The sequence below is a fragment of the Schistocerca piceifrons genome, chromosome 3, assembly GCF_021461385.2.
Source record: "Schistocerca piceifrons isolate TAMUIC-IGC-003096 chromosome 3, iqSchPice1.1, whole genome shotgun sequence".
Taxonomy (NCBI): domain Eukaryota; kingdom Metazoa; phylum Arthropoda; class Insecta; order Orthoptera; family Acrididae; genus Schistocerca; species Schistocerca piceifrons.
In genome coordinates, this window is record NC_060140.1 from 811223919 (window position 1) to 811251492 (window position 27574).

Sequence of the window (27574 nt, forward strand, 5' to 3'; positions counted from 1 at the left end):
ATCTACAGAACCTGACAACTCCATCTTTTCAGTAACAGTTATAAAATGTTTGTTAAAAAGTTCTGCAACACTATACACATCTGTCACCGATGATGTAGCAAATTACTCTTAATGCTATTTGTTCCTCTTCATGTCTGGTTCGACCAGTCTCTTCCTTCACTATATCCCATATTGTCTTTATTTTGTGATCTGATATGACTATCTTTTTCTTGTAATATATTTTACAGTCTTTAATATTTTGTAGTATTTCTTGTAATGTGCTATAGCATCAACATCGGAACTGTTTCGGATTGACACATACAGTTTTCTTTTTGTTTTACGAGATACCCCTATTCCTTGAGTAATCCGTGGCTTCTTTGTAGACTTTGCTCTAACCTTGGTAAGTTTTGAGGGAAAACAGTATTCGAATAATGTAAGCATTTTGGTTCAAATGGCTCTGAGCACTATGGGACTTAACATCTATGGTCATCAGTCCCCTAGAACTTAGAACTACTTAAACCTAACTAACCTAAGGACATCACACAACACCCAGTCATCACGAGGCAGAGAAAATCTCTGACCCCGTTGGGAATCGAACCAGGAAACCCGGGCGTGGGAAGCGAGAATGCTACCACACGACCACGAGCTGCGGACTGTAAGCATTTTATTAGCAAAAGTGTTATATTTTTCATTCATGCTATGAGCACTGTAAACATCAGCCCAGTGAATGTCTCTGAGGAGCGTCCTAAAATAATCAATTTTTGGCTTATTGATTACCCTCTTGAACTCAGATTTAACAGATTTTATATCCTGTTCAGTATTAACATTTAACAGAAGGAACTGCATTTCATGGTCTGAGAGGCCATTGACTATTGGTTTTGTAATATAATTTTGTTCACTGGACTTTTCTATAAAGATATTATCAATGGCTGTTTGTGTGCAATTGGCTACCCTAGTGGGGAACTTTATATTGGGAATTAAGTTGAATGATAGTGTTACTAACTCAAATAAGTTCTTACTGGGAGAGTCTTTAAGGAAATCTACATTGAAATCACCAGTAACCACTATTTCTTTGTTTTTGGTTGTGGTTTACAAACAGATTAAAGTTACCTGCAGGTTCTCAATATACACTTAATATTATGAAGGATTTTTTGTGAAATTCTACTTCTGTTGCACATGCTTCCATATGCTGTTCTAGGCAAAATTTATGAATGTCTATGTTCTTAAATTTATGACAGTTCCTGATGAGTGTGGCAACTACTCCTTTCTCCATTTCTGATCTACAAAAGTTAGATGCTAACCTAAACACTGTAACACTTAAAAGTTCTATACCAGTGGTCACATGATGTTCAGAGAGGCAGATTATGTCAGCTGGGTTTGAAGACTCTAATTCATCTATACAGATTGTTAATTCATTAATTTTATTTCCCAGTCCTCGAATATTTTGATGCAATAAAGATAGCAGACATTTCACAATGACTGAGTTAAAATTGGGTACAGTTAAAATATCTGCTGACTGTTGAAAATTCTTAACCAATAGCTGTTTTCTCAAACGGAAAGTTTGTCTCAGTTTTAACCTCTCTTAAAATTTGGTTTCTTTCTGTCCTCCCTACCCTAAAAAAGAGTCTTTTCTGAACTCTATAACCACTGGTATTTTACCACTCATGACAGTGCCTCCCCCCTTTAACTTTCCTGCTATTTTCCCAGCCAATTTACCCTTCCCCTTCCTGTTGAGGCGAAGGCCATGCCTAGTATAATCCCATCTATTGAGAGAACCAACAGGAACCACACCAATGTGTGACCCTACATCCGACATAAGCAGCCGTTCCAGCTCCAAATTAACTCTCTTGACAGAAGAGTTCAAATGAGGTCGGTCATGGCGCTCAATAACAGATACAAACTCAACACTAGTATGCTTTGATGCTGATGCAATCTTTGCCAGGTCACACTCTACACTGTACTCAGGATCTCTGTCAATACTGTTACCTGCCCCACCCACTATAACCACAGTGTCTTCCTTAGTGAAATCTTTACAAAGTGATCCTAAATCCTCTGTCACCTGCTCCAGACCCGCACTAGGTTTAAAAAAATTGGTGACCTAGTATTCTGATCCTAGTTCATCCGGCAAAAGTTGGCCAACACCTCTTCCATGGGAACTACCTAAGAACAACACTTTCTTTCTCTTTACTGATTTCCTTACATTCTTTCTTTTCAATTTGCTGCTGAAAGTTTGTTGTGCCCTGTCTACAACTGCAACTGCTTGAGGTTCACCAGCTTCTAACTGAAGCAACAGATCAAATCTATTTTCCACATTCACCACAAAGCTGTCAGAAAAAGTTCTAGGCCTGTTCCTCCTGTTGCCACTTCCCACCTCTCTCTACCCTTTTCCCTCCTTAACCTGTCAATATCTCCCCTGGCCTTGTCTACCTCAGCCTGAAGGGCGGCAATTTCCCCTCCTGTTCTAGTATCTTCCTATCTCTACTACAAATCCTACAAAACCACTGATGAGTCTCATTTACTTCCCCTATTCCCACGCCACTACAGTCACCCACACGGAAAAAACTACAGCACCCATCACACCAAAGCCCCGACCTAACAATCCTACGGCAAGTCAAGCACTTTCCACTCATGATAAACGTAATAGTTTATTAAGAATAAGTCAATTAAATTACAGATAAACACGAAAATATGGTTCCACAAATTTGGCCTATACGCAAATTTGTGTAAACAAAAACAACAGTGCAAAGTTTCTGAAACAACAACTTAAACTTTACGCTACTTTCCGGAAGTGCTAGTTAAATAATGAAGAGGTACGCTAAGTTAAATTGCTGGAGAGAGCAAAGAACAACTAAACTAAATTCTATAGATTTGCTGCGGCAAAACGTAAACAGAAAATACAACTGTACGATCTTTTCGCGTTTTCTGCTACATTACATAAAGAAAAATGAAACCTTTAATGGTTCACTTAAAAGTCACACTGATACACCTATTTACCATGTAATCAGTACTAAACTGTATGTTTTATAATCTAAAATAACTTATCTGTACGAGAACACCAAAACTTGCGCTAGTCGCCTGGCTCAGGTCTTTACTATAGAGGTGAATCAGGTGATGTGTCTGTGCATTTTTAGTGACTGTTTAATTCATGATGCCATTGCAGTTAATGCCCACATTCGCACTGTCATGGCATGTGTGAAAAACAAGCTGCCTCACATACATTTTGTGAAATACTTCAGTGATGGGGCAGCTAGTCAGTACAAAAACTGTAAAAATCTCAAAAATTTATGTATGAGTCTCATTTACTTCCCCTATTCCCAAGCCACTACAGTCACCCACACGGAAAAAACTACAGCACCCATCACACCAAAGCCCCGACCTAACAATCCTACGGCAAGTCAAGCACTTTCCACTCATGATAAACGTAATAGTTTATTAAGAATAAGTCAATTAAATTACAGATAAACACGAAAATATGGTTCCACAAATTTGGCCTATACGCAAATTTGTGTAAACAAAAACAACAGTGCAAAGTTTCTGAAACAACAACTTAAACTTTACGCTACTTTCCGGAAGTGCTAGTTAAATAATGAAGAGGTACGCTAAGTTAAATTGCTGGAGAGAGCAAAGAACAACTAAACTAAATTCTATAGATTTGCTGCGGCAAAACGTAAACAGAAAATACAACTGTACGATCTTTTCGCGTTTTCTGCTACATTACATAAAGAAAAATGAAACCTTTAATGGTTCACTTAAAAGTCACACTGATACACCTATTTACCACGTAATCAGTACTAAACTGTATGTTTTATAATCTAAAATAACTTATCTGTACGAGAACACCAAAACTTGCACTAGTCGCCTGGCTCAGGTCTTTACTATAGAGGTGAATCAGGTGATGTGTCTGTGCATTTTTAGTGACTGTTTAATTCATGATGCCATTGCAGTTAATGCCCACATTCGCACTGTCATGGCATGTGTGAAAAACAAGCTGCCTCACATACATTTTGTGAAATACTTCAGTGATGGGGCAGCTAGTCAGTACAAAAACTGTAAAAATCTCAAAAATTTATGTATGAGTCTCATTTACTTCCCCTATTCCCAAGCCACTACAGTCACCCACACGGAAAAAACTACAGCACCCATCACACCAAAGCCCCGACCTAACAATCCTACGGCAAGTCAAGCACTTTCCACTCATGATAAACGTAATAGTTTATTAAGAATAAGTCAATTAAATTACAGATAAACACGAAAATATGGTTCCACAAATTTGGCCTATACGCAAATTTGTGTAAACAAAAACAACAGTGCAAAGTTTCTGAAACAACAACTTAAACTTTACGCTACTTTCCGGAAGTGCTAGTTAAATAATGAAGAGGTACGCTAAGTTAAATTGCTGGAGAGAGCAAAGAACAACTAAACTAAATTCTATAGATTTGCTGCGGCAAAACGTAAACAGAAAATACAACTGTACGATCTTTTCGCGTTTTCTGCTACATTACATAAAGAAAAATGAAACCTTTAATGGTTCACTTAAAAGTCACACTGATACACCTATTTACCACGTAATCAGTACTAAACTGTATGTTTTATAATCTAAAATAACTTATCTGTACGAGAACACCAAAACTTGCGCTAGTCGCCTGGCTCAGGTCTTTACTATAGAGGTGAATCAGGTGATGTGTCTGTGCATTTTTAGTGACTGTTTAATTCATGATGCCATTGCAGTTAATGCCCACATTCGCACTGTCATGGCATGTGTGAAAAACAAGCTGCCTCACATACATTTTGTGAAATACTTCAGTGATGGGGCAGCTAGTCAGTACAAAAACTGTAAAAATCTCAAAAATTTATGTATGAGTCTCATTTACTTCCCCTATTCCCAAGCCACTACAGTCACCCACATGGAAAAAACTACAGCACCCATCACACCAAAGCCCCGACCTAACAATCCTACGGCAAGTCAAGCACTTTCCACTCATGATAAACGTAATAGTTTATGTCTGACACAATTCGCATTGAAAATAGAGATTTGTTAAGTCGCTTCAGCAGTTCTGTGGTGTGCTCCTCCCAGCTCAATTTATTATCAACCTGTAATCCCAAGAATTTAACACTGTCCACTTCTCCTATCTGCTTGTCATCGTATGTTAGGCATATACTCGTGGGACACCCCTTACAAGTTCTGAACAGTTTAGTGACAAAGAATTGGCTAGAAACCAGTGATTAATGTCCACAAATATTATATTAGCTGATCTTTCTAAGACTACACTTGATTTGTTATTTATTACAATGTTTGTATCATCGGCAAACAAAACGAACTTGGCATCTGGTAATGTTAATGATGAAATGTCATTGATATACACAAGAAAAAGTAAGGGCCCCAAAATGGATCCTTGGGGGACCCCACATGAAATTAGTTCCCAGTTGGATGATGCCTGATAGCTTGACACATGTCTCTTTCCTAATAACACCCTTTTGTTTCCTGCCAGAGATATAAGATTTGAATCATTTTGCAGCATTTCGTGTTACACTATAATATTCTAATTTACTTAAAAGGATATGGTGATTTATACAGTCAAATGCCTTTGACAAATCACAAAATATACCAGTTGCCTGCAATTTTTTGTCTAATGAATTAAGCACATTTTCACTGCAGGTATAGATAGCCTTCTCAATATCAGAACCCTTTAGAAATCCGAACTGTAACTTTGACAGAATGTTATTTGAGATAAGATGGTTATAAAGCCGATTGTACATTGCTTTTTTCTAAAATTTTTGAGAATGCTGGCAACAGTGAAATTGGATGGAAATTTCATGCTATTTCTTTATCTCCCTTCTTAAACAGTGGCTTAACTTCAGCATATTTTAACCATTCAGGAAATATTACACTGATAAACGACTGGTTACACAGAAAGCTTAATATCTTACTTAGCTCAGAATCAGGTTCTTTAATTAACTTTGTTGATATTTCATCATATCCACTAGATGTTTTTGATTTTAAAGATTTTATGGTGGACATTATTTCTGCTGGGGTGGAGAGGGTCAAATTCATATTATGGAAGTTACTTGAAATGTCTGGTCTGAGGTATTCCATAGCAGCATCTACCGAACCTGACAACTCCATCTTTTCAGTAACAGTTATAAAATGTTTGTTAAAAAGTTCTGCAACACTATACACATCTGTCACCGATGATGTAGCAAATTACTCTTAATGCTATTTGTTCCTCTTCATGTCTGGTTCGACCAGTCTCTTCCTTCACTATATCCCATATTGTCTTTATTTTGTGATCTGATATGACTATCTTTTTCTTGTAATATATTTTACAGTCTTTAATATTTTGTAGTATTTCTTGTAATGTGCTATAGCATCAACATCGGAACTGTTTCGGATTGACACATACAGTTTTCTTTTTGTTTTACGAGATACCCCTATTCCTTGAGTAATCCGTGGCTTCTTTGTAGACTTTGCTCTAACCTTGGTAAGTTTTGAGGGAAAACAGTATTCGAATAATGTAAGCATTTTGGTTCAAATGGCTCTGAGCACTATGGGACTTAACATCTATGGTCATCAGTCCCCTAGAACTTAGAACTACTTAAACCTAACTAACCTAAGGACATCACACAACACCCAGTCATCACGAGGCAGAGAAAATCTCTGACCCCGTTGGGAATCGAACCAGGAAACCCGGGCGTGGGAAGCGAGAATGCTACCACACGACCACGAGCTGCGGACTGTAAGCATTTTATTAGCAAAAGTGTTATATTTTTCATTCATGCTATGAGCACTGTAAACATCAGCCCAGTGAATGTCTCTGAGGAGCGTCCTAAAATAATCAATTTTTGGCTTATTGATTACCCTCTTGAGCTCAGATTTAACAGATTTTATATCCTGTTCAGTATTAACATTTAACAGAAGGAACTGCATTTCATGGTCTGAGAGGCCATTGACTATTGGTTTTGTAATATAATTTTGTTCACTGGACTTTTCTATAAAGATATTATCAATGGCTGTTTGTGTGCAATTGGCTACCCTAGTGGGGAACTTTATATTGGGAATTAAGTTGAATGATAGTGTTACTAACTCAAATAAGTTCTTACTGGGAGAGTCTTTAAGGAAATCTACATTGAAATCACCAGTAACCACTATTTCTTTGTTTTTGGTTGTGGTTTACAAACAGATTAAAGTTACCTGCAGGTTCTCAATATACACTTAATATTATGAAGGATTTTTTGTGAAATTCTACTTCTGTTGCACATGCTTCCATATGCTGTTCTAGGCAAAATTTATGAATGTCTATGTTCTTAAATTTATGACAGTTCCTGATGAGTGTGGCAACTACTCCTTTCTCCATTTCTGATCTACAAAAGTTAGATGCTAACCTAAACACTGTAACACTTAAAAGTTCTATACCAGTGGTCACATGATGTTCAGAGAGGCAGATTATGTCAGCTGGGTTTGAAGACTCTAATTCATCTATACAGATTGTTAATTCATTAATTTTATTTCCCAGTCCTCGAATATTTTGATGCAATAAAGATAGCAGACATTTCACAATGACTGAGTTAAAATTGGGTACAGTTAAAATATCTGCTGACTGTTGAAAATTCTTAACCAATAGCTGTTTTCTCAAACTGAAAGTTTGTCTCAGTTTTAACCTCTCTTAAAATTTGGTTTCTTTCTGTCCTCCCTACCCTAAAAAAGAGTCTTTTCTGAACTCTATAACCACTGGTATTTTACCACTCATGACAGTGCCTCCCCCCTTTAACTTTCCTGCTATTTTCCCAGCCAATTTACCCTTCCCCTTCCTGTTGAGGCGAAGGCCATGCCTAGTATAATCCCATCTATTGAGAGAACCAACAGGAACCACACCAATGTGTGACCCTACATCCGACATAAGCAGCCGTTCCAGCTCCAAATTAACTCTCTTGACAGAAGAGTTCAAATGGGGTCGGTCATGGCGCTCAATAACAGATACAAACTCAACACTAGTATGCTTTGCTGCTGATGCAATCTTTGCCAGGTCACACTCTACACTGTACTCAGGATCTCTGTCAATACTGTTACCTGCCCCACCCACTATAACCACAGTGTCTTCCTTAGTGAAATCTTTACAAAGTGATCCTAAATCCTCTGTCACCTGCTCCAGACCCGCACTAGGTTTAAAAAAATTGGTGACCTAGTATTCTGATCCTAGTTCATCCGGCAAAAGTTGGCCAACACCTCTTCCATGGGAACTACCTAAGAACAACACTTTCTTTCTCTTTACTGATTTCCTTACATTCTTTCTTTTCAATTTGCTGCTGAAAGTTTGTTGTGCCCTGTCTACAACTGCAACTGCTTGAGGTTCACCAGCTTCTAACTGAAGCAACAGATCAAATCTATTTTCCACATTCACCACAAAGCTGTCAGAAAAAGTTCTAGGCCTGTTCCTCCTGTTGCCACTTCCCACCTCTCTCTACCCTTTTCCCTCCTTAACCTGTCAATATCTCCCCTGGCCTTGTCTACCTCAGCCTGAAGGGCGGCAATTTCCCCTCCTGTTCTAGTATCTTCCTATCTCTACTACAAATCCTACAAAACCACTGATGAGTCTCATTTACTTCCCCTATTCCCACGCCACTACAGTCACCCACACGGAAAAAACTACAGCACCCATCACACCAAAGCCCCGACCTAACAATCCTACGGCAAGTCAAGCACTTTCCACTCATGATAAACGTAATAGTTTATTAAGAATAAGTCAATTAAATTACAGATAAACACGAAAATATGGTTCCACAAATTTGGCCTATACGCAAATTTGTGTAAACAAAAACAACAGTGCAAAGTTTCTGAAACAACAACTTAAACTTTACGCTACTTTCCGGAAGTGCTAGTTAAATAATGAAGAGGTACGCTAAGTTAAATTGCTGGAGAGAGCAAAGAACAACTAAACTAAATTCTATAGATTTGCTGCGGCAAAACGTAAACAGAAAATACAACTGTACGATCTTTTCGCGTTTTCTGCTACATTACATAAAGAAAAATGAAACCTTTAATGGTTCACTTAAAAGTCACACTGATACACCTATTTACCACGTAATCAGTACTAAACTGTATGTTTTATAATCTAAAATAACTTATCTGTACGAGAACACCAAAACTTGCGCTAGTCGCCTGGCTCAGGTCTTTACTATAGAGGTGAATCAGGTGATGTGTCTGTGCATTTTTAGTGACTGTTTAATTCATGATGCCATTGCAGTTAATGCCCACATTCGCACTGTCATGGCATGTGTGAAAAAACAAGCTGCCTCACATACATTTTGTGAAATACTTCAGTGATGGGGCAGCTAGTCAGTACAAAAACTGTAAAAATCTCAAAAATTTATGTATGCATTACCATGATTTTCAGATTCACGCAGAATGGAATTTTTTCACAACAAGTCATGATAAAAATGTATGTGATGGTATTGATGCTACCAATAAGCGCATGGCATCACGAGCTAGTCTGCAGCACCCTACAGAAGGTCACATTGTAACACCTCTTCAATTATTTACCTTGGTACAGAAAAATATCTCTGGCATACAATCATTCTATGTTTCGAAAGATGAGGCGAAATCAGTCGAAGAGTTGCTAAAAAGTAGACTAGAACACGTTAATACTGTTGCAGGCACAAGGAGCCATCATCACTTCTCTCCAGCGGACTCTGACAATGTGCAGATGAGCAGACTGTCCAGTTATAACTATAGGTTCATGCACAACATGTGTCTTCACAGTCAGTCTGACTCAGGGTTCAGAAGCAAAGGCAGCAACATACAACCAGGTTGCTATGTTATTGCTGTTTATGATGGCAAATGGTTCTTAGGATGTGTTGCAGAGTGCTGTGAAGCAGAAGGTGCATTTGTGAACTTCATGGCACCAGCAAGATCATTTCACTGGCCACGTTTGGCAGACAGGTGTTGGATTCCTTTTGAACATATTCTTATGACAGTTCCAGTTCCTACCACAGCATCAGGAAGACAGTACAATCTCCCACTCAATGTACAGAGTACAATAGCTAAAGTGTGGGAGAACTTCTGTTCAAAGAACAATCAGCTGGTTTTTAGCAGTTAAGGTGCAGTAAAAATTAATGATAGGTTGTGTTACTCTGTCTATATGTTGTTGCTTAGTGATTAAACAGTTGTGGGAGAGGATAAGAAGAGGCAGAACAGTTTACGATATGTTTTTACAAAATTGTGTTGTGGAACAATGGCCACATCACCAAATACATCTGTCAACTTCCATTGTACACAAATGCCTTGCAATAACATGCTGAAATTTTGAGATATATATGATTATGGTCTACTTATGCAGTGTGTGAAATTTGGATTGGATACCATTTGTCCCTTTTGTGCTACCACACTTTGAAAATCCATGTTTTTCAGGTAATTCTTCAAATTTTTGTATCTTTGTGTGTATGTAACTCAGATTTTGTGACTGAGGGCATAGAGGGCAGACACAATATGTACCTTTTAATGTATTACATTTTTTAAATCACATTTTGGAATTTTTTATTTTCCCTCAGAAATATGTTGGTGTTTTGATTCATAGAGTGTGTTCTCTAAGTGGATGTTACTGGGTTGTAAAAATTTCACTGGACTGTGTGGAATAGTTCCAAAGTTATTAAGACCTGAAGTTGGGTCTGAAGATAGATTGCCAGATGTGGGTTGCAATTTCTGGGTCACACCACCTTCTTTCACAAGTCATAATTCTGGAACTAATTGGCAGGGGAAACTAATACTTTGTACACGAGTGTTCCACACATGGTAGAATTAGTGTACTGAATTTCAGTCAAATCTGAGACTATGAGCTGGAGCCCCTGGTTGAACTGACATAGAATGACCCCTATAGGACATAACATCTGAAGTCATCAGTCCCCTATAACTTAGAACTACTTAAACCTAACTAACCTAAGGACATCACACACACCCATGCCCGAGGCAGGATAATCTCTGAAGACAGAGAATTATAACTGCAGAAATGAATGCACAGCTTGGGACAAACAAAACTGGTTTAAAAAAAGCAGTGAGACTGCATGGCTGCAGTAAAATAAACCTGGAAGGAGAATACCTACTGCACTTCTGTATGAGGAGTGAGTTGGTTGTGTAAAACAATTGGTTGAAGAAAAGAGTCAATTACATGATCACAAGATAATGTTGGAATGGACAATTTAAATTTGCAATTGAGTATATAATGTGCATAAAGCAAGAAGTATACTTGTGACTGGTGTCAAGGTGATAGTGTTTCAAGCCGTGGAGCATGTAGAGATGCTTGATATAATAAAATGCCCTATCAGAATGAACAGGGAGGGTGGCTACAAGTTGTCTATTGCCTGGCTGCTAGCAATTTAATTACAGCGGACCACGTGTGTTCACCAGCCAGCAGCTCCATTTGACACAGGCTTAAAAGCATAAACAGCAGCCACAAGAGAACTGCTGTGCAACTTCAGTGCTTCACTGTGGGACAAGACTAACCCTAGGTACAAGCTGCTGATAAGCTATTGCCTACCAGTCATCTACCATGCAATACGCTACTGTACAGTTGTTCCCTTCCATAGCAGCCTCACATCAAATTGTCTAATGGCATTCCAGATATGTGGCATCAGTAGCCACCCAACAACCGATGTAGAAAATGTATATGGTAGGAGGAGATACTCACCAGTGTCTAACTGTTAACTGCCCTAAAGAGGGCAACTGGAAAGACTACTGAAGGGTCAGCAATGTAACTGCTTTAGTGTTTCATAATGATGTAGCCTAATAAAAAAAATCCTTTTATTCAAAATGAGCTAATATTTTAGTATGGGTATGAATTCCCTGTCATTACGCAAGTTTCAAACCAGGCCATTCAAGCATTGCAAACACAAAATTGCTACATGCATGAGTCGTGTAATGTATGGCATATTCCACTAATTATCATAGACGTCCATGTTTGCTGTAATTCACATATTATGAGAATGTTCTTATTGTGTAACACATAATGTATGTTCTGGACATATCAGAAAATATACAAGTTGTCAGAGCAATGACATGATTATATGTATATCTGTTGGGCAAACTGATTACTATAAGAAAGTGCTTTCATTCCCTTTCCTCTCTCTCCCCAAATTAACACAATAACAACAGTGCGGTTATTTCTACACATGTCACACAATGAGTGACGTGTGCCACACGATGTTTCATTAGGAATATATCTGACACCACAATGCAACAAATTGTGACTTCCAGGTAGTGTATGGAATGCAGTATGGTATTCATACATGCCAATGCTTCCTCCAGACGCTTTATCTTCGTCTCGTAGTCCATAGTCTGGACACCGATTGCGGAAACGCAGTTTTCTGCAGTGATGTCACTGAATTTTGGTGTAGCAGCACTCTGCAGCAATGGATTATTTGAAACATCTTCACCGTGCCCAGTCTCCGGTAACCTATTGCATTACAATCATTCATCATGGAGGTTAATAACGTCCAATCGTCAAGTTATAAATCAATCGGTACTGAGCAGTTTCTTACAATACATAATATCCGTATCTCCGACTTAGGGTTAATTGATTTGTTGTAGCTACTGCTACTCTCCTGCCAAACGATACCGCCATACCAACACAATCAACTTACTAACAGCAAACATTATATTCGACCAAAATAACTCGACGAAATTATCGATTATAATTGTGTCCACATCGACCATATTTACTGGTCGATAATTCGACATTTTAAATTATGACATAAAAGTAGAGTCGAAATGATTCAAAAATCAAAATGGTAAGAAAATCACATTTTCCATTTTTAAGCTTATAAAATAATTTGGCATCAAACTGTGTTCGCGTATAAGGCTTCGCATTTACGAAAACAAAGGATTTCACTCTTTTGTATAAGAAACTGCGATCTTCCAGTTGGTGCATTGTCATAGCAACCAGCTGTGTTTACAGTCCAGTTTTTTATCTGTTACGTTTTGGTTCTTGAGTGTCGTTGAAGTCTCGCCAGGAGTATGTTAATTTTTTTATTCTTGTTAGCCTACTTATATTGCTGAGTGTCATAGTTATAGTTCCTATGATGCCTAGAAGTTCGTCATTAACCGAAAAGTGTTAAGTTCTGCGGAAACTGATTTACAAACATTTATTTTGTAAGTGATTCTGCTTCATCACCCGTTGATCACAGTGAAAGTTATAACGTTTGTTTAAGTGTGAAGAGGACACACCCACAACTGCATATAAAAAAATGTCATTAATCCATGTAAATAAAGTTTCATACGAAAATTCTGATGAATAATATGTTTCAGTTGACTTTTGTACTTTTTGTGTGTCAGGAATTGTTTATGTTGGAATCTTTGTGGACCTCATATTGACATAAAAATAATTGAGAAAAATGTATTGGGCTTTCCTGCAACATTGCAATTGTAGTCCCAGTTGTGATAATTATACCTGTTTTTGGAACCCAAAAAATGCAGTAGCCATATGTTTGAGAACAATATCGGACCACTGTATACACTGCAAGCAGGTGATTAAGGATGTACTGTTCTTCAAACACTTTGTAACTTGGTGAATACTCACCCATCCACCAGCTAAAACGGAAAAATAAACTGAAGTGATGGGAAACTAATGAGTCTATAGCAGATTTATCTGTGAAAGCTGTTGTCGGTAAAGTCAACTATCGGAATGAAGGAAAGGCAAATGACCCCAGTTGGTGTTGAAGGAGCTTAACCAAAAGGAGGTCACACATAAAAGGAAGAAGCGTCCAACTGCACCCACGTGCTTTGACCAATGACGTCATCAGGATGGCGGAAACGCCTAGCCTACTTCGAGCCTATTCAATATGGCTGCCATAACATCATTCCATATGTAAACAAACATGAAAACAACATGAGAATATTTCACTCCAGCAAAAAAACGAAGCCAATGGGACAATCTCAGGAAGTACAGGGTTTTCAGATATGTATCAATACAAAAACAGCTTCGTCCCAAAACAAATAGGCCTATATCCGCAAAATCAAACACAATAAAATATTCTGTCATACGACATAACGACACAAACACAAAAGCCATTGGAAACATACATTTCTTTTTATGATTTAGCTCAAACAGAGGTCTTGATACCAACATATGCAACTCCAAAATGAGGAATCACAAAATTCCCTCCACCTACTTAGCTAAACGAAGCATCCAATACCAACACATGCGACTCCAAAACATGGCACCCCACAATTCGCTTCACCTGTTTAACTCAGAACAAACTGTCAATACCAAAAAAACCAACATACATTACTCTGAAATGTGGAAGCACAAAATTCCCTTCACCTAGATAGCTAAAACAAAGCCCTCAATACCTACAGTCCAAACACAAAAAATACCAGTACCACAAACTTCACACAACTTATGTAGCTGACAAGGAACCAGTGATACCAGAACCCCAACAATAACTCGAAAACCCACTATAACAATTAAAGTGCAACCAAAATACCATAAAACTAAAACAGACAAAGCACCAAAATTACATTAAAATAACACCAACAAAAAGTTACTTAGCAACAAAAGCCTCCGATAAAAAGAACTAGGTTGTGACCCCCCCCCCACTCCTCACACACACACACACACACACACACACACACACACACACACAAAAGCGAATCCTGTAAGAACACCCCAGGCCCCACAACATCCTTCCCATAAATTGACCCCAACCCACCAGATACCAATCCCAAACACAAAAACCATAAAAAAAGAACAAACAAAACCAAAATCATTCAAACCTTAATAAAATAAAACCAACCAAACTGTTTCTCTCAAAACAAAACAAACTCAAAAATCACCTCTCCCACCCATAACTTGTCCCATCAATCTTACAAGCCATGCTCACAGCTTCCCCCACTCCAACCCAACCCCCTCAGCTCACCATCCTCGACCTATACATCCTCCCTACTGCCCTCCCAAAAATTCGCAGGGTCATTCTTCTGCCAGTTGGAAGAGCAGTTCATATCCTTCCTTATAAGAGAATTAATTGCCACTAAGCCCCTCTGTGGTATTAGTGCAAGCCCCAGTGTCGCAATACTTCAACTGAATGCTATGGTTACCCACTAAATGTTCATAACCCCTCTTCTCCAGAATCCTATAGGACAAAGATGCATCTGACGTTGCAGTATTACCCTCTGTAACATATCCCTCAATAAACCCCACAGGTCCCTCTTGCTAAGAATGCGTAAACCCTTGAAAACACAATCAGCATACCCACCGTCCCCTCCCCCACTCCAAAAATATAACTACCGACAAACCAATCTACAGATCACCCCTCCCATACTTCTTACTGAACTGGTACTCATCAATTTCAGCCACAGTCCCCGGCACACCCAACTTCCTCTTATGCTTAACATAATTGGAACACTCTCCCTACATAAAGAAAACCAATCTAACACAGTTTTCTGTCTGTCTGTCTGGCTCTGTATCTCTCTCTCTCTCTCTATCACTCACTCGCTCATGCACACGCACACACACACACACACACACACACACACACACACACACGCACCACACACATGTTGCATGCCCAGGACCAGGTACCACACTGAATCAATCACCAGATGTTATTGCAAGGCCACCTTCAGATGTGTAGGTCCATGGTCCGAAACGCCGGGACTCTTGATGGAGAGTAATTGTAAGCTGTAGAGGTAACTTCAGTTATGCCCTAGGGACGTGTGTTGGGACCATTGCTGTTAATATAACTTCAGACTTTTTTGCAGATGATGCAGGTATCTAAAAGAAGATGCATAAATATGCTGTCAGATCTTGAAAAGAATTCACAGTGGTGCAAAAATTGGCAACTTACTTTAAATGTTCAGATATGTAAAACTGTGCACTTCACAAAACGAAAATGCTGTGTCATCCAAACAAGACACAGTCAGGGCAATAGCACCACGGGTGCAAAGATGCGAGCTGGTGAAAGTGCAATAGAACATCACCACAGGCGTCACTGAGGATGAAGATATCGACTTCGCTTCAGCCATTTGCCAGCTGAGTACGATCCGCCAATGACCAGATGACAACCGACAGAAGCCTACTCAGAAGATAGAAGAGCTGCTCTCGCCCACTTGGGTATAGATGATCGACCAGGGCTGACTTAGAGAGGGAACATCGTTTAGTGAACTCTTAGAAGTGAACAGACAGTTGTTGTAAATTGCATTTGCTATGTACTGTGAAGTATCTTTACGATTATTTGCTATTAGCCATTGATGGCCTTTTTTTATGTTAAATACTACAAGTAGGGTTGCAGACTTCTTATTCGTCAAGACATAAAGAGAAGTAAGTCATTTAACTCATTTGTGTGACTTTGTTACTAATTTATTGGAGTGTTGCAGAACCTTTGTTCTGTTATCCTGTTACCTGACCCTGGGTCAAAGCTGTGTAATAGTGGCAGGGAGAAATTGTGTTAGCGGTGTACTGCACCAGAAGCCATTTCATGAACTCACAAACTCAGCCTACCTTAACAACAGTGGCATCTCTGCCTCTACAGCAGTAGCAGCGAAGCCTTTACGAAAGAAAAATCTTAATACCCTATGATTATAATATGAATGAGTCACTGTTTGAATCAGACAACTCGTAAAATACCTGGATGTAAACTTTGGAGGAATATGAAATTGAATGATCACATGAGCGCAGTCGTGGGTAAAATAGGTGGCAGACTCTGTTTTATTGGTTAGAATACTGGGGAAGTGCAGTCAGTCTATAAAGAAGATTGGTTACAAATCACATGTGTGATCCACTCTAGAATATTGCTGAAGTGTGTAGGACTGTATCAAACAGGACTAACAGGGGATATTGAACATATACAGAGAAGGGCAGCATGAATGGTCATTGTTTGTTTGACCTATGGGAGAGTGTATCTGAGATGCTGAAGAAACTGAACTGGCACACTCCTGGAGGTAGGTGTAAACTATTCTGAGAAAGCCTACCAACAAAGTTTCAAGAACTAGCTTTAAATGATAACTACAACCTCCTACTTATCACTCACCTAGGACTCCGTGAGGACAAGATTGAATAATACAGCATGCACAGAAAGCATTCAAACAATTGATGTTCCTACACTCCGTAACGTATTGTGCTATCAACCAAAAGGCTGCAGAAACTTAACGGTCAACAACATGTCTTTGCCTAAAGCCGCATGTAAAGGATAGCTTGTAAATGTATCAGTCATATCGATCCCTAATGAAAAACCATTAAAAAAATTAAATTTAATTCCAAATGGTAATCATGAAACTAATAACACCTAGCAAAAATACCAAACACATAAACCACAGCAGTCAATAAGTTATAATAACTCAATGGAAACAAAGCACACATTTTCAGATTCATGTTACCACACTCATTATTCAGACACAAATGAATCCAATACCACATATTATATGAACAACTTCAAGTGTCATCATCCATGACCATAGTGTGCCATTAAATGTAACCCAGAGTGTGCCACTAAATCTAACTACCTATTACCTACAAACATGGACAAATTCAAAAGCAACAAGCCACAGTGATCACAGCAGTCCCGTCACGGGTCAATGCAGGTGGATAGAATCAGACACTTTCAATGACCCAAACACGCTGTTGCTACTGTCACCACCAGTCAGTAGAAATGGCAGTGATGAAGGGACGATTTGGTGAACTGTTCACCCTCTCATGAGAGGCTATAGGGCAGGACTGGGGATGGCATCTCCGTAATAATGTACTTGTCATCATCAGCAGTTAATGCTGGAGGCATCGGCGGGGCCATCAGAGATGACGAGACCCAGCAACAGAGGTGGCTGTGGCGTCAGGGGCAGTGGGTGCTGCACTGGCGACAGCAGTTAAAGGGTAGGGGTAGAGGCAGGAATCTCAGACAGTGATCTGTCAGGCAGCAACCCCCATTGCAGCATGAACTGGACTGTCTGTGGCACAGGCATTAGCGGCAGTGGGGGAGGCAGTGGTCCCTCTGGAACAGACACCACCATGTGCAGCTGCAACTGGTCTAAGCAATGAGATGTGGACAGTGCAGAGGCACCTGCTCTAGTGACGCTCAATGATGTCAGGAACCCAGATCGACCAGCAGCCAAAACTACGAGCCCAAAAAACACATTTTGCTGGAATGGCTGTGGTGTTGGATGCAGTAGTTGAAGAAGAGCCCATGGTTGGCATCCATGTAACAGCTCCACCGGGCTCTTGTCCTCCATTGGAGTGAAATGGTACAAGCTCAAAAAAAAAGGTCTAAAGCAGCTTCAGCAGACCTGTTGGATACATAGATCCACATCTGAGTTTTAAATGTCCGAACCATGCGTATGGCCTCACCATTAGATTGAGGATGAAACAGGGGAGCTGTGAGATGGCGAACACCCCTGCCCTGGCAAAAACATGCAAATTCTTGAGAAACAAACTGGGGGGCTGTTATCAGTAATCACAGTTTATGGAAGTCCCTCAATTGCAAAAATCTTGAACAGGGCCAAAATAGTGGCAGCCGTGGAAGTGGATGGACAATGTGCTATCCAGGAAAACTCAGAAGAGGCATCCACGACAATGAGCCAATACTGGTTTAGTAAGAGCCCTGCAAAATCAACATGTAGATGCTCCCACAGGCACTGCGGCATCGACCAGGGGGAAAAAGACGCCCATGTGGGCGCCTGTTGCTGAACAGAGTGAGTGCAAGCACAATAAGCTGTGTAATGTCCCCATCTATGCACCAGCAATAGACATGCCATTGGGCCAAAGCTTTGGTGCAAAAGATCCTTCAATGACTGACATGCATAAATCACAGTATGTTACAGCATAAGGAAGCGGGAATCACAACTCGTGGAGCAGTGTCCTCCTTAGCTAGCAAAAGAACCCCAGCAAACACGGAAAGGCAGTGTTGGAGGGAGAAGTAATTACGCAAGGGATCTGAGGCATGGCCCAGGAGTTTTTCTGGCCAACTATGCTGCACAAAAGAGAGGACCCAACTAAGTGCAGGATCTGCAGTGTGCTGTCATGGCACTAGTGATGAGAAAACCATTGATCACGTACTGATTCTCAGTATCTATATAAAAACAAAGCAACTCATCCTCATCAAACACCAGGTCTGGCCCAATCGGAAGGTGAGATAAGGCATCGGTTTTGGCATGTTGCGCTGTTGGCCAGTAATTGATCTGATAATGATAACAAGAGAGGAAGAGAGCCCAGTACTGCAAACAGTGTGCTGTCTTGTCTAGCACAGAAGCTGAAGGTTTAAAAAGAGCACCCAGTGGCTTGTGATCCATGGTAAAATGGAACTTAGAACCATACAAGAAGACATAAAATTTCTCGAGGGTGAACACAATTATTAAAGCCTCCTTTTCAATCTGAGAATATCAAGCTGAGTGGGAGTTAAAGTCTTAGACATGTTATCACTGGGTCATTCAGACCCAGCTGCACATCTGTGAACCAACACCACACCAAGACCATGATGAGAGGCATCTGTAGCCAACATGAGGTACTGACCCAGCTGAAAAGTAGCCAGACACAGGACAGATTGGAGCTTCAATTTAAGCAAAGTGAATGCTCCACCACAAGCTGGGGACCAAAGAAAAGGCAGATTTTTATGCAAAAGCGTGTGCACTGACTGAGCAGCAGTCAATGCATCTGGTAAAAACTTATGGTAGTATGCAACTTTACCGAGAAATACCTGCATTCTTTAGCAGAAGTTGGCCATGCCAAGGCTGCAATTGAGTCAATATGGTGATGCAATGGCTTAACTCTTAGGTGCTCAATTGACAGCTGAAAAAATTGAGATTTGGCTAGATTGCATTTGAGACCCACAAACTGCAAAACAGGAAACAACAATCGAAGATTATGAAGGTGGTCATCAGTGGAAGAATCTGAAACAACGAGATTGTCCAGGTAATTGATGCAGCCAGGTACAGAGGCTGTCAGCTGTTCTAAAAAATGCTGATAAGTTACGGGCGCACTAGCGACACCAAAAGGTAAGTGTCGATATGAGCATATGCTGAAAGATGTATTGACAACCAGAAGGCACCTAGGGACCTCATCCAAAGGGAGGTGGAGGTATGGTTCTGATAAGTCAATTTTGGAAAAGTAGAGGCCGCCTGACAATTTTGTGAGCAACTTGTCAGGGCGAGGCAAAGGGTATGTATCTATCATGGGCTGTGCATTAATTGTGACAATGAAGTCACCACAGAGATGATGCTTACCAGTTGGCTTCTTAACAATGACCAGTGGTCATGGAAATAGGCTGAATGACATCAAGCAACATATAATTTAGCCTTGACAGAGTCGCGCAATGTGACAGGCACATGCTGCTTGGGGAAAAAGAAAAAAAAACAAGGGTGAGAAGACTCTATCAAGGTAATGTTGGCCTGAAAACTGGTAGCACAACCAAGCCCAGGGGAAAACAGAGACAAAAACTCAGAGCAGAGAAACTCTAGTTGCTGATATGAAACTTGATCTAACACTAAATTTATCTCATTGGCAATGGAGAAACTGAAAGCGTTAAACACTGCTAACCCAAACAGGTCTGCAGTATGGGAATGATCCACTACAAGGAAGGTGAGAAGGCGAATCACAGATTTGTATGAGATAGGAGTGGAGAACTGACCTAGAACCAGAATCTGCTGTTTATTGTCGCTAATCAACTTCTATGAAACCTGTGTGAGTGGAGGGGAGCCCAAGTCCAAATACGTTTGTGCATTTACTCAAGTCACTGCAGCGCCTGTGTCCACTTGCATTTTCAGCAGTTTATCAAACATACACAGGTCCATAAACAATTTGTTCGGGGAAAGACATAGAGATACAGTTTATGTCCGTCAGTGCTACTGTATCTACCACATTTGAAGAGGAGTTACGTATCCATGCCATGTGACCTTTCATTCAACACTTGTTGCAAACCACCCAACACTTAGGGCAAGCAGCACGCTAGTGTTGAGTGAAGCAGTAAAGCAACATGGGAGGGGGCACACAACCACTTCTGTGATGCACAGCCTGTTGCTGCTGTGACCGTAACCGACACTGCCCCATATGATGCTGAGTCAAAGGTTGTAACTGCTACAATGGCTTACCTGTCAGACCCAGCTGCACATCTGTGAGCCAACGCCACACCAAGACCATGATGAGAGGCATCTGTAGCCAACATGAGGTACTGACCCAGCTGAAAAGTAGCCAGACACAGGACAGATTGGAGCTTCAATTTAAGCAAAGTGAATGCTTGAACACTTGCAACATGCCTAACAGTGTTTGACTGAGAAACTTCTGGAACCTCCCCCCATGCAACACTCCCCGATCGCCTGCGGCCCATGACACTTCAAAGGACTGTGCTATATTGAGCACATCCGTAAGCGTTGGGCTGTCATGCAGAAGTGCTTTTTTGCAGACTTTCAAGTCCAGACAAATAGTAACGTAATGCACGGTGTGATCAGCATAGGGTTTGTGGTGGGCACTAGTGACAAATTTCAAATGACATATCGACCCATGTAATTCTGCAGCCCAGGCTTTGTAAGTTTGATTTGGGCATTTCTGACAATGGCAAAATTCTACACGCATTGCAGTGGCAGGGTTTCTGTCACCATAATAAGTTGAGAGAAGTTTGCACATTTCATCAAATGATAAGATGGCCATTTCTCGCAAAGGCGCAAGTTGGGGAAACAACTGACAAATGCACAGCGGAAGTCAGGAGAGAAAGAAAGCCCTACACAGGTTTGCATTGTCCACACAAAAAACCTGGAAATGTTGGCATAACCATATGTTGTAGGAGTCCCATATACAGCCACTTCATCATATGCTGAAAAGGACAATGGTTGCACTGACAGGAGAGTAGCCTGCGGTGAACAAGCAGATGCTGCTTGATTTAGAGCAGGGGTAAGAGCCTGCTGTTGTTCCACAAAAGCTTACTTCCGGGCAATGAGACATTAGAGTATTTCCTCTATCAAGACATTCGTCGGGTGACTTAACACTGACACTAACATGTGGAGGAAACGTAACCCTTACTCATCGCCAAGTTTGCTATAGCAAAAACAAACTCAATTAATGGAATGTAGTACTTTGTAGGGAAACATGCAAGTTACAATGAAGTAAAGGTTGGGCATAACACTGAACACAATGACTCGACGTTACAGAATAGGCCAAGCATTTGTTTGTGATCACTTAAATAATACTGTTTCCTTTGTAGCTCACCTGAGCGTGCCAGGGGGCTGAACCAGGTGGCCTCTGTAAGTGGCCCTATGAACTGTATGGACACACAGTCTCTGAAATCGTGTGTGTCATGAGTGAAGGTACATTAACTTTGTAATAAATAACTAAAGAATAAGTAAATTATGCAATGTGTGTCACGTGCCATAGTGTTTTGAATTCACACCTTATGATTAAGTGGCGTTTGCACATGGAAAGATGCCTGGCATTCTTTCCCCACCATTCTCTCTCGTTTTAACCTACCATTGATACCATTTACACAGCTCTTCTTCTTGCCATGTTCTCTAAATTAATTTTATTTTCTTTGTCCGTAACTTCTTTTAAGTTTTCCGTCATTCCCTTTTTTCTCAGTGTTGAAGCTATAACCAATAGAATAATACTGCAAAGGCATTAGAATATGCAGTTTTTTCTTTTATTTGCTGAGAAAAATTTAGAATTTCTCTTCTACACCTACACAACACCGAGAAGTCTTGAGTGGTCATATATCTGTCCTAGCATTGAAGCCATTGGGAACAACAAGGTGGAAACACAGGGTTGATGCAGACGCCTCTCGTAAGTATAACACAGGAGAAGTTTTTGATGCACTGGATGAAATAAGCATAGATGAAAATACAGACAGAACTGTTGCACATTAGGCTATGTAACACCCCAAATATAGAGCCCCTAATGACATCCATTTTGACAGCAAAAGATATAAAAATTAGTTCTCCTGACCTTGACGGTAGCTACTGGCAACAAAATATTAACATTATGGAAAGTTTGACCAACAGAAATACTAGGGAACTAACAACATCTATTCCACGGAAAGAACTAAATGAAAGACTATCAGATGATCACTTAATCTACAAAGCATGAAACTCTAAATAAAGAATTCAAAATACATGCTTTACGAAGGTTAAAACCCAGACGAGATAAAGTTATCAGAGATAACATTTATCCAAGAAAAGAGTTGTAGCCGCATCAGGCTGTAAGTTTGCTGCGACTACAATGAAAAACTTTAATAGAGATGTTAATTCGCTCTCTTCCAGACGTTGTGATAGAAGCAAGCTTATTGACTGATATTAGATTGTTTCAGACTGATCTGGAATTTTAAAGTTTTTCAAGTATCATCTTGACGTATTAGTTAAAGTTCTGAAGAAAGGTGATAGAACATTTACTGTTTAGCCAGACAATGGAACAGATATTAAATGTGAGGGAAAAGTAACTTGTGTGTTACTTAATCAATTCTGGGACTTAGTCATTGTGATCTGTGGTTGTCATGAACATTGATAGTATCTGAAACTTACCAAACAAAGTGAGGAGTTTGTTTTAACGGTTACAGATCGGAGTTGCTATGATCAACAGATGCCAAACTGTGTCAACCAGACTTGAACATCCATTTCCACTGAGCCGACCAGACACACTCGCTACAGCTAGCAATTCTGGAACTTCATCCATGATTTTACGTTCCTTTGTTCAGTGGTGACATAGTATGATATATTGCTTCAAATTAATGTTGTCAGCAAAAACACACTAAGTATTACCACAGATATGTCAAAAACTACTGACACTGAAAAAGACAACAGAGTGTTTCACAAACTACCGAGAAGACCTCAGATTCCAAGATTGTCTGCTACACCCTAAGGAACTACGCTAAGGAACTGGCAACCTAACTTGATAAAGGAAACCTGGCTGTAGGAGGTGCAATGCAGACACAAAAGAGATGGAAGAAAGAACAGTTCCATCCTGTTGAGAAAGCAACTTACATAAAATTTAATCATGTAAATGTTCCACCAACTTCTCCTTTTGAAAATACAAAAAACATATGTTCACTCAAAAATAAAAGCTCATCTGGATTTGATGGCGTTTCCAATGGTACTACAGACTTGTTCCTGTTTAATAAACACTGTCTTTTATAAAATATGTAATGCATCACTGACTCTGGACAATTTCCCAGAGAGATTGAAATATAACATTGTTAAACCCCTGTAAAAGGGTGATTTCTATACATTAAAATAAATTGTTCAACAGTTATATTGGTTTTACATGAACAAGTTGCGAGGAGCTACTACGATTTTTAGGAAGAGCTATGGATAGTTTGTTATGTTAATGCCTAATGGCTGTAGACATTTTGACATTAGAAAGGCACTGTACAAACAATTGTGGTAACAGTTCCACTACTTTAATAGAACAAAAAATCCTTTAAGAGAGGCACAGTGAAGCCATCCCAGAAAATGGCCTCAAGGGTAGTGAGGTCTCCCTGTTGTGATGTAAAATTTTGACGATCATTCAACCCAAAAAAAGGAAAATAAAGAATGGACACATAAATTTGAAAATTATGTGAGTTACCATCATCATCGTCATAGAGCACAAATTATTGAGAGACTAGTTTATATATTCACTTTGTTCAAAATGGCCCTTATTACACTTCTTGCTCCTGCTCTTATAAAGGTTGATTGGGATATATTGGCCTCAGAAGGACATGTAGATGAATGTGGTAACCAAACTACAGAAATGACAGGTGGGTATGAAAGTGAGGTGCCATTGGCTTCAGATGAAGAATGGGACATGCCTATGTCATGCACACCAAAGTATGTATTTTAAACTTGTTGGGCACTCACTGTGTGGGGATGCATGCATCCCAGTGAGCACAAAAACCCTTCACTAATATTAAATTAAATGAGGCCTGTCCACTAGGTGAGTCATTACTGGCAAGATTGTTGACTCCAGCAGGTAAGGATGTTCCTGACCCTCTCAGCTACATTTCAAGGCTGTCCTTGTTGATTGCATTATCAGCTACCCATGTCAGGGATGAAGCGGACTGATGTAAAAAGGCTGGCACCTACTTCTTTATTACAGTAGAAAGTGCAAGTGTCTCCAGAATGAAATCTTCAGTTTTCAGTGGAGTGTGTGCTGATACAAAACGTCCTGACAGATTAAAACTGTGTGGCCACCCGAGACTCGAACTCAGGACCTTTGCCTTTCATGGACAACTGCTCTACTAACTGAGCTTCCCAAGCACAACTCATGACCCCTCCTCACAGCTTTATTATTTCTGCCAGTAGCTCATCTCCTACCTTCCACAGAAGTTCTCATGCAGGCTAGCAAGACTAGCACTCCGGAAGAAAGGATATTGCAAAGACATGGCTTAACCACAGTCAGGGGGATGTTTCCAGAATGAAATTCTCACTCTGCAGTAGAGTGTGCATTGTTATGAACCTTCCTGGCAGATTAAAGCTGTGCTGGACCAAGATTCAAGCTCAGGAAGTTTCACATCAGTGCACACTCTGTTATAGAGTGAAAATTTCATTCTGGAAACATCTTCCAAGCTGTGGCTAAGCCATGTCTCCACATACCCATTCTTCCAGAAGTGTTAGTCTTGCTAGGTTCACATGAAAGCTTCTGTGAAATTAGGAAGGTAGGAGATGATGCACTGGTGGAAGTAAAGCTGTGAGGATGGGTCATGACTTATGCCTGAGAAGCTCAGTCAGGAGAGGACTTCTCACAAAAGACAAAAGTCCTGAGTTTGAGTCGTGGTCTGCCACACAGTTTTAATCTTCCAGGAAGTTTCAGCGCAAGTGTCAATGGTAAACACAATTTTTGTAGTGTTCTTAAGGAACTTTATTAAAGTGAACATCACTGTATGGACATTACTGAAGTGCTGTGCTACAGCAGAAAGATTCCAGTTTCTGAGCAGAAAGTGAGGCAAGAGAGTAATGAAGAATGTACCTCCCATCAGCACACGTTTTATAATCAATAAACAAATCTTGGAACCTATCTTTAGCAAGAAGGCAGATGAATGACAAGTGTGATTATAATGCTCATCAGAACACAATTTTGATCATATTCTTTGATTGTATTCTTGTTCAGTTTTGTCTGTTTCTAATTTTTAATACTTTTAGCAGTACCTTTTGTGGTTATTATATTAAATGTTAGTCTGTACAGAGATTTTCTGATACAGGTAGTCATTATTTAGGTCTGGCTAGAAAATGCAAAATATGCAGCAGGAACAGACTGACAGAGGAGTGGGAAGGGAATATCTGTACACTTCAGCCACATTTTCATCAAGCTAGGAGAGAGCGAGTGAGGATGAAGGAAGGTAATGGTGAGGGGGTGGCTGAGAACTCACAGTTGATAGTGAAGCAAAGCAAGCGCTGTATCATGTGAGATACAGAGGCGAGCGAATGTGCCGGGACTTACCCCAGTTCACTGCTAGTAGCGCCACGTCACCTTAACGCATCTGCATGTAGTGCACAAGTATTGCACCAAATTAAGTATAAAATTAAAGATCAAAATTTACGTTTAAAACTTTGTTAAAATATAGCTCTGTGTAATAATGTTCTAAATATCAAGTTTTATGTACCTAGACTTAATAGTTTACATAAAAAGGCCATTTTAAGAAAAAATAAGTGGTGCTAAATAATAAAGCTAGAAAGCCAGAATTTGGTCACAATGTGCCTTTAGAACTCATAAATACGTGGTGCAAGTTTCAAAACCAAAAAGCAATCATTACGACCAGAATACACGTTTTTAGGAAAAATCAAAAGCCCTCTATATTGGACTTAGAAACATAAAAATTTGTTTTATGCTTCAGTTCACCCTACAAATCATAACTTAGAGGCCACATTAAGCTACCTCTTACAGTTTTTGAGTAATTAAGTAAAAATCAATTTTGTAACTAAAATATATCTAATTGTAGTAGATTAAGTACCTGTAATTTTAAGAGGAGAATTTTGGTTGAGGCAGATGATAAAACCTACCAAATAATAGAGTTGCACCAAATTTGAGAGTTGTAGTATTAATAACATACAATACAAATTTTAGTAAAGTTACAGTTCAGAGGTAATGATCTACAATTAATTCCAGTATAAAAATTCTAGAAGGCAAAGTTTTCATTCATGCAAGCTGAAACTTTTTTCTGTACTTTTAAACAACTTATCTGAATACATGTAAAAATTAAGAAGTTTCTTAATTAATTCATAACTATGTTATTGCAGATTATGTGCCCGAGTAAGCTGTTGTTCGGAGGCTGCTGCAGTATGCAGAAAGCCGTAGCAACAGATGTTCCCTCGGCTGTCTGCTCTGGCACCTATATAAATACAGCCTGAGAGGCAGTAAAGAAGGTTCACTTCGCACTCAGCCACTGTAAGATCCACGTCTGTTAAATGTCAGATCATGCTCTGCCTTGGATGACATCAGAGCTGGACTGTATCAGATCGTGTATTTGCAGTAAAAATGGGTAGTGAACTCACAAGGACTGTACACCTTACTGGATTGCTAAGGATTCACCAAAGACTGTTTGTGTGCTGTCTGTGAGAATTATAAATCTGCATTGCAAGTGGCAACTATTATTTCCACTTCTATGGCGAACATTAATTTCGAACATTTATGTTGAACATTCAATTGAGTATTATTAGTCAGGGTGATAGACAATCTGG

The 27574-nt window shown here is 39.7% G+C and overlaps 1 protein-coding gene and 1 long non-coding RNA gene across 2 annotated transcripts in view; one reads left to right on the forward strand and one right to left on the reverse strand.

Moving 5' to 3' along the window:
• LOC124789459 (probable cytosolic oligopeptidase A) overlaps positions 1 to 12644 on the reverse strand; it is an 88501-nt gene extending 75857 nt beyond the window's left edge. The window contains exons 1-2 of the mRNA XM_047256828.1: positions 12505 to 12644; positions 12253 to 12419 (exon numbers count right to left, since the gene is read on the reverse strand). Of these exons, the coding sequence (XP_047112784.1) occupies positions 12253 to 12419; positions 12505 to 12587 (250 nt within the window). The 5' untranslated portion in view covers positions 12588 to 12644. The remainder of the gene's footprint in view (positions 1 to 12252; positions 12420 to 12504) is intronic.
• A 53-nt stretch (positions 12645 to 12697) lies between these two features.
• Positions 12698 to 27514, forward strand: LOC124787603. Its single transcript, XR_007015972.1, has 3 exons — positions 12698 to 12753; positions 22138 to 22240; positions 27134 to 27514. It is a non-coding gene; the product is annotated as an uncharacterized LOC124787603 (long non-coding RNA).
• The last annotated feature ends 60 nt before the right edge of the window (positions 27515 to 27574 follow it).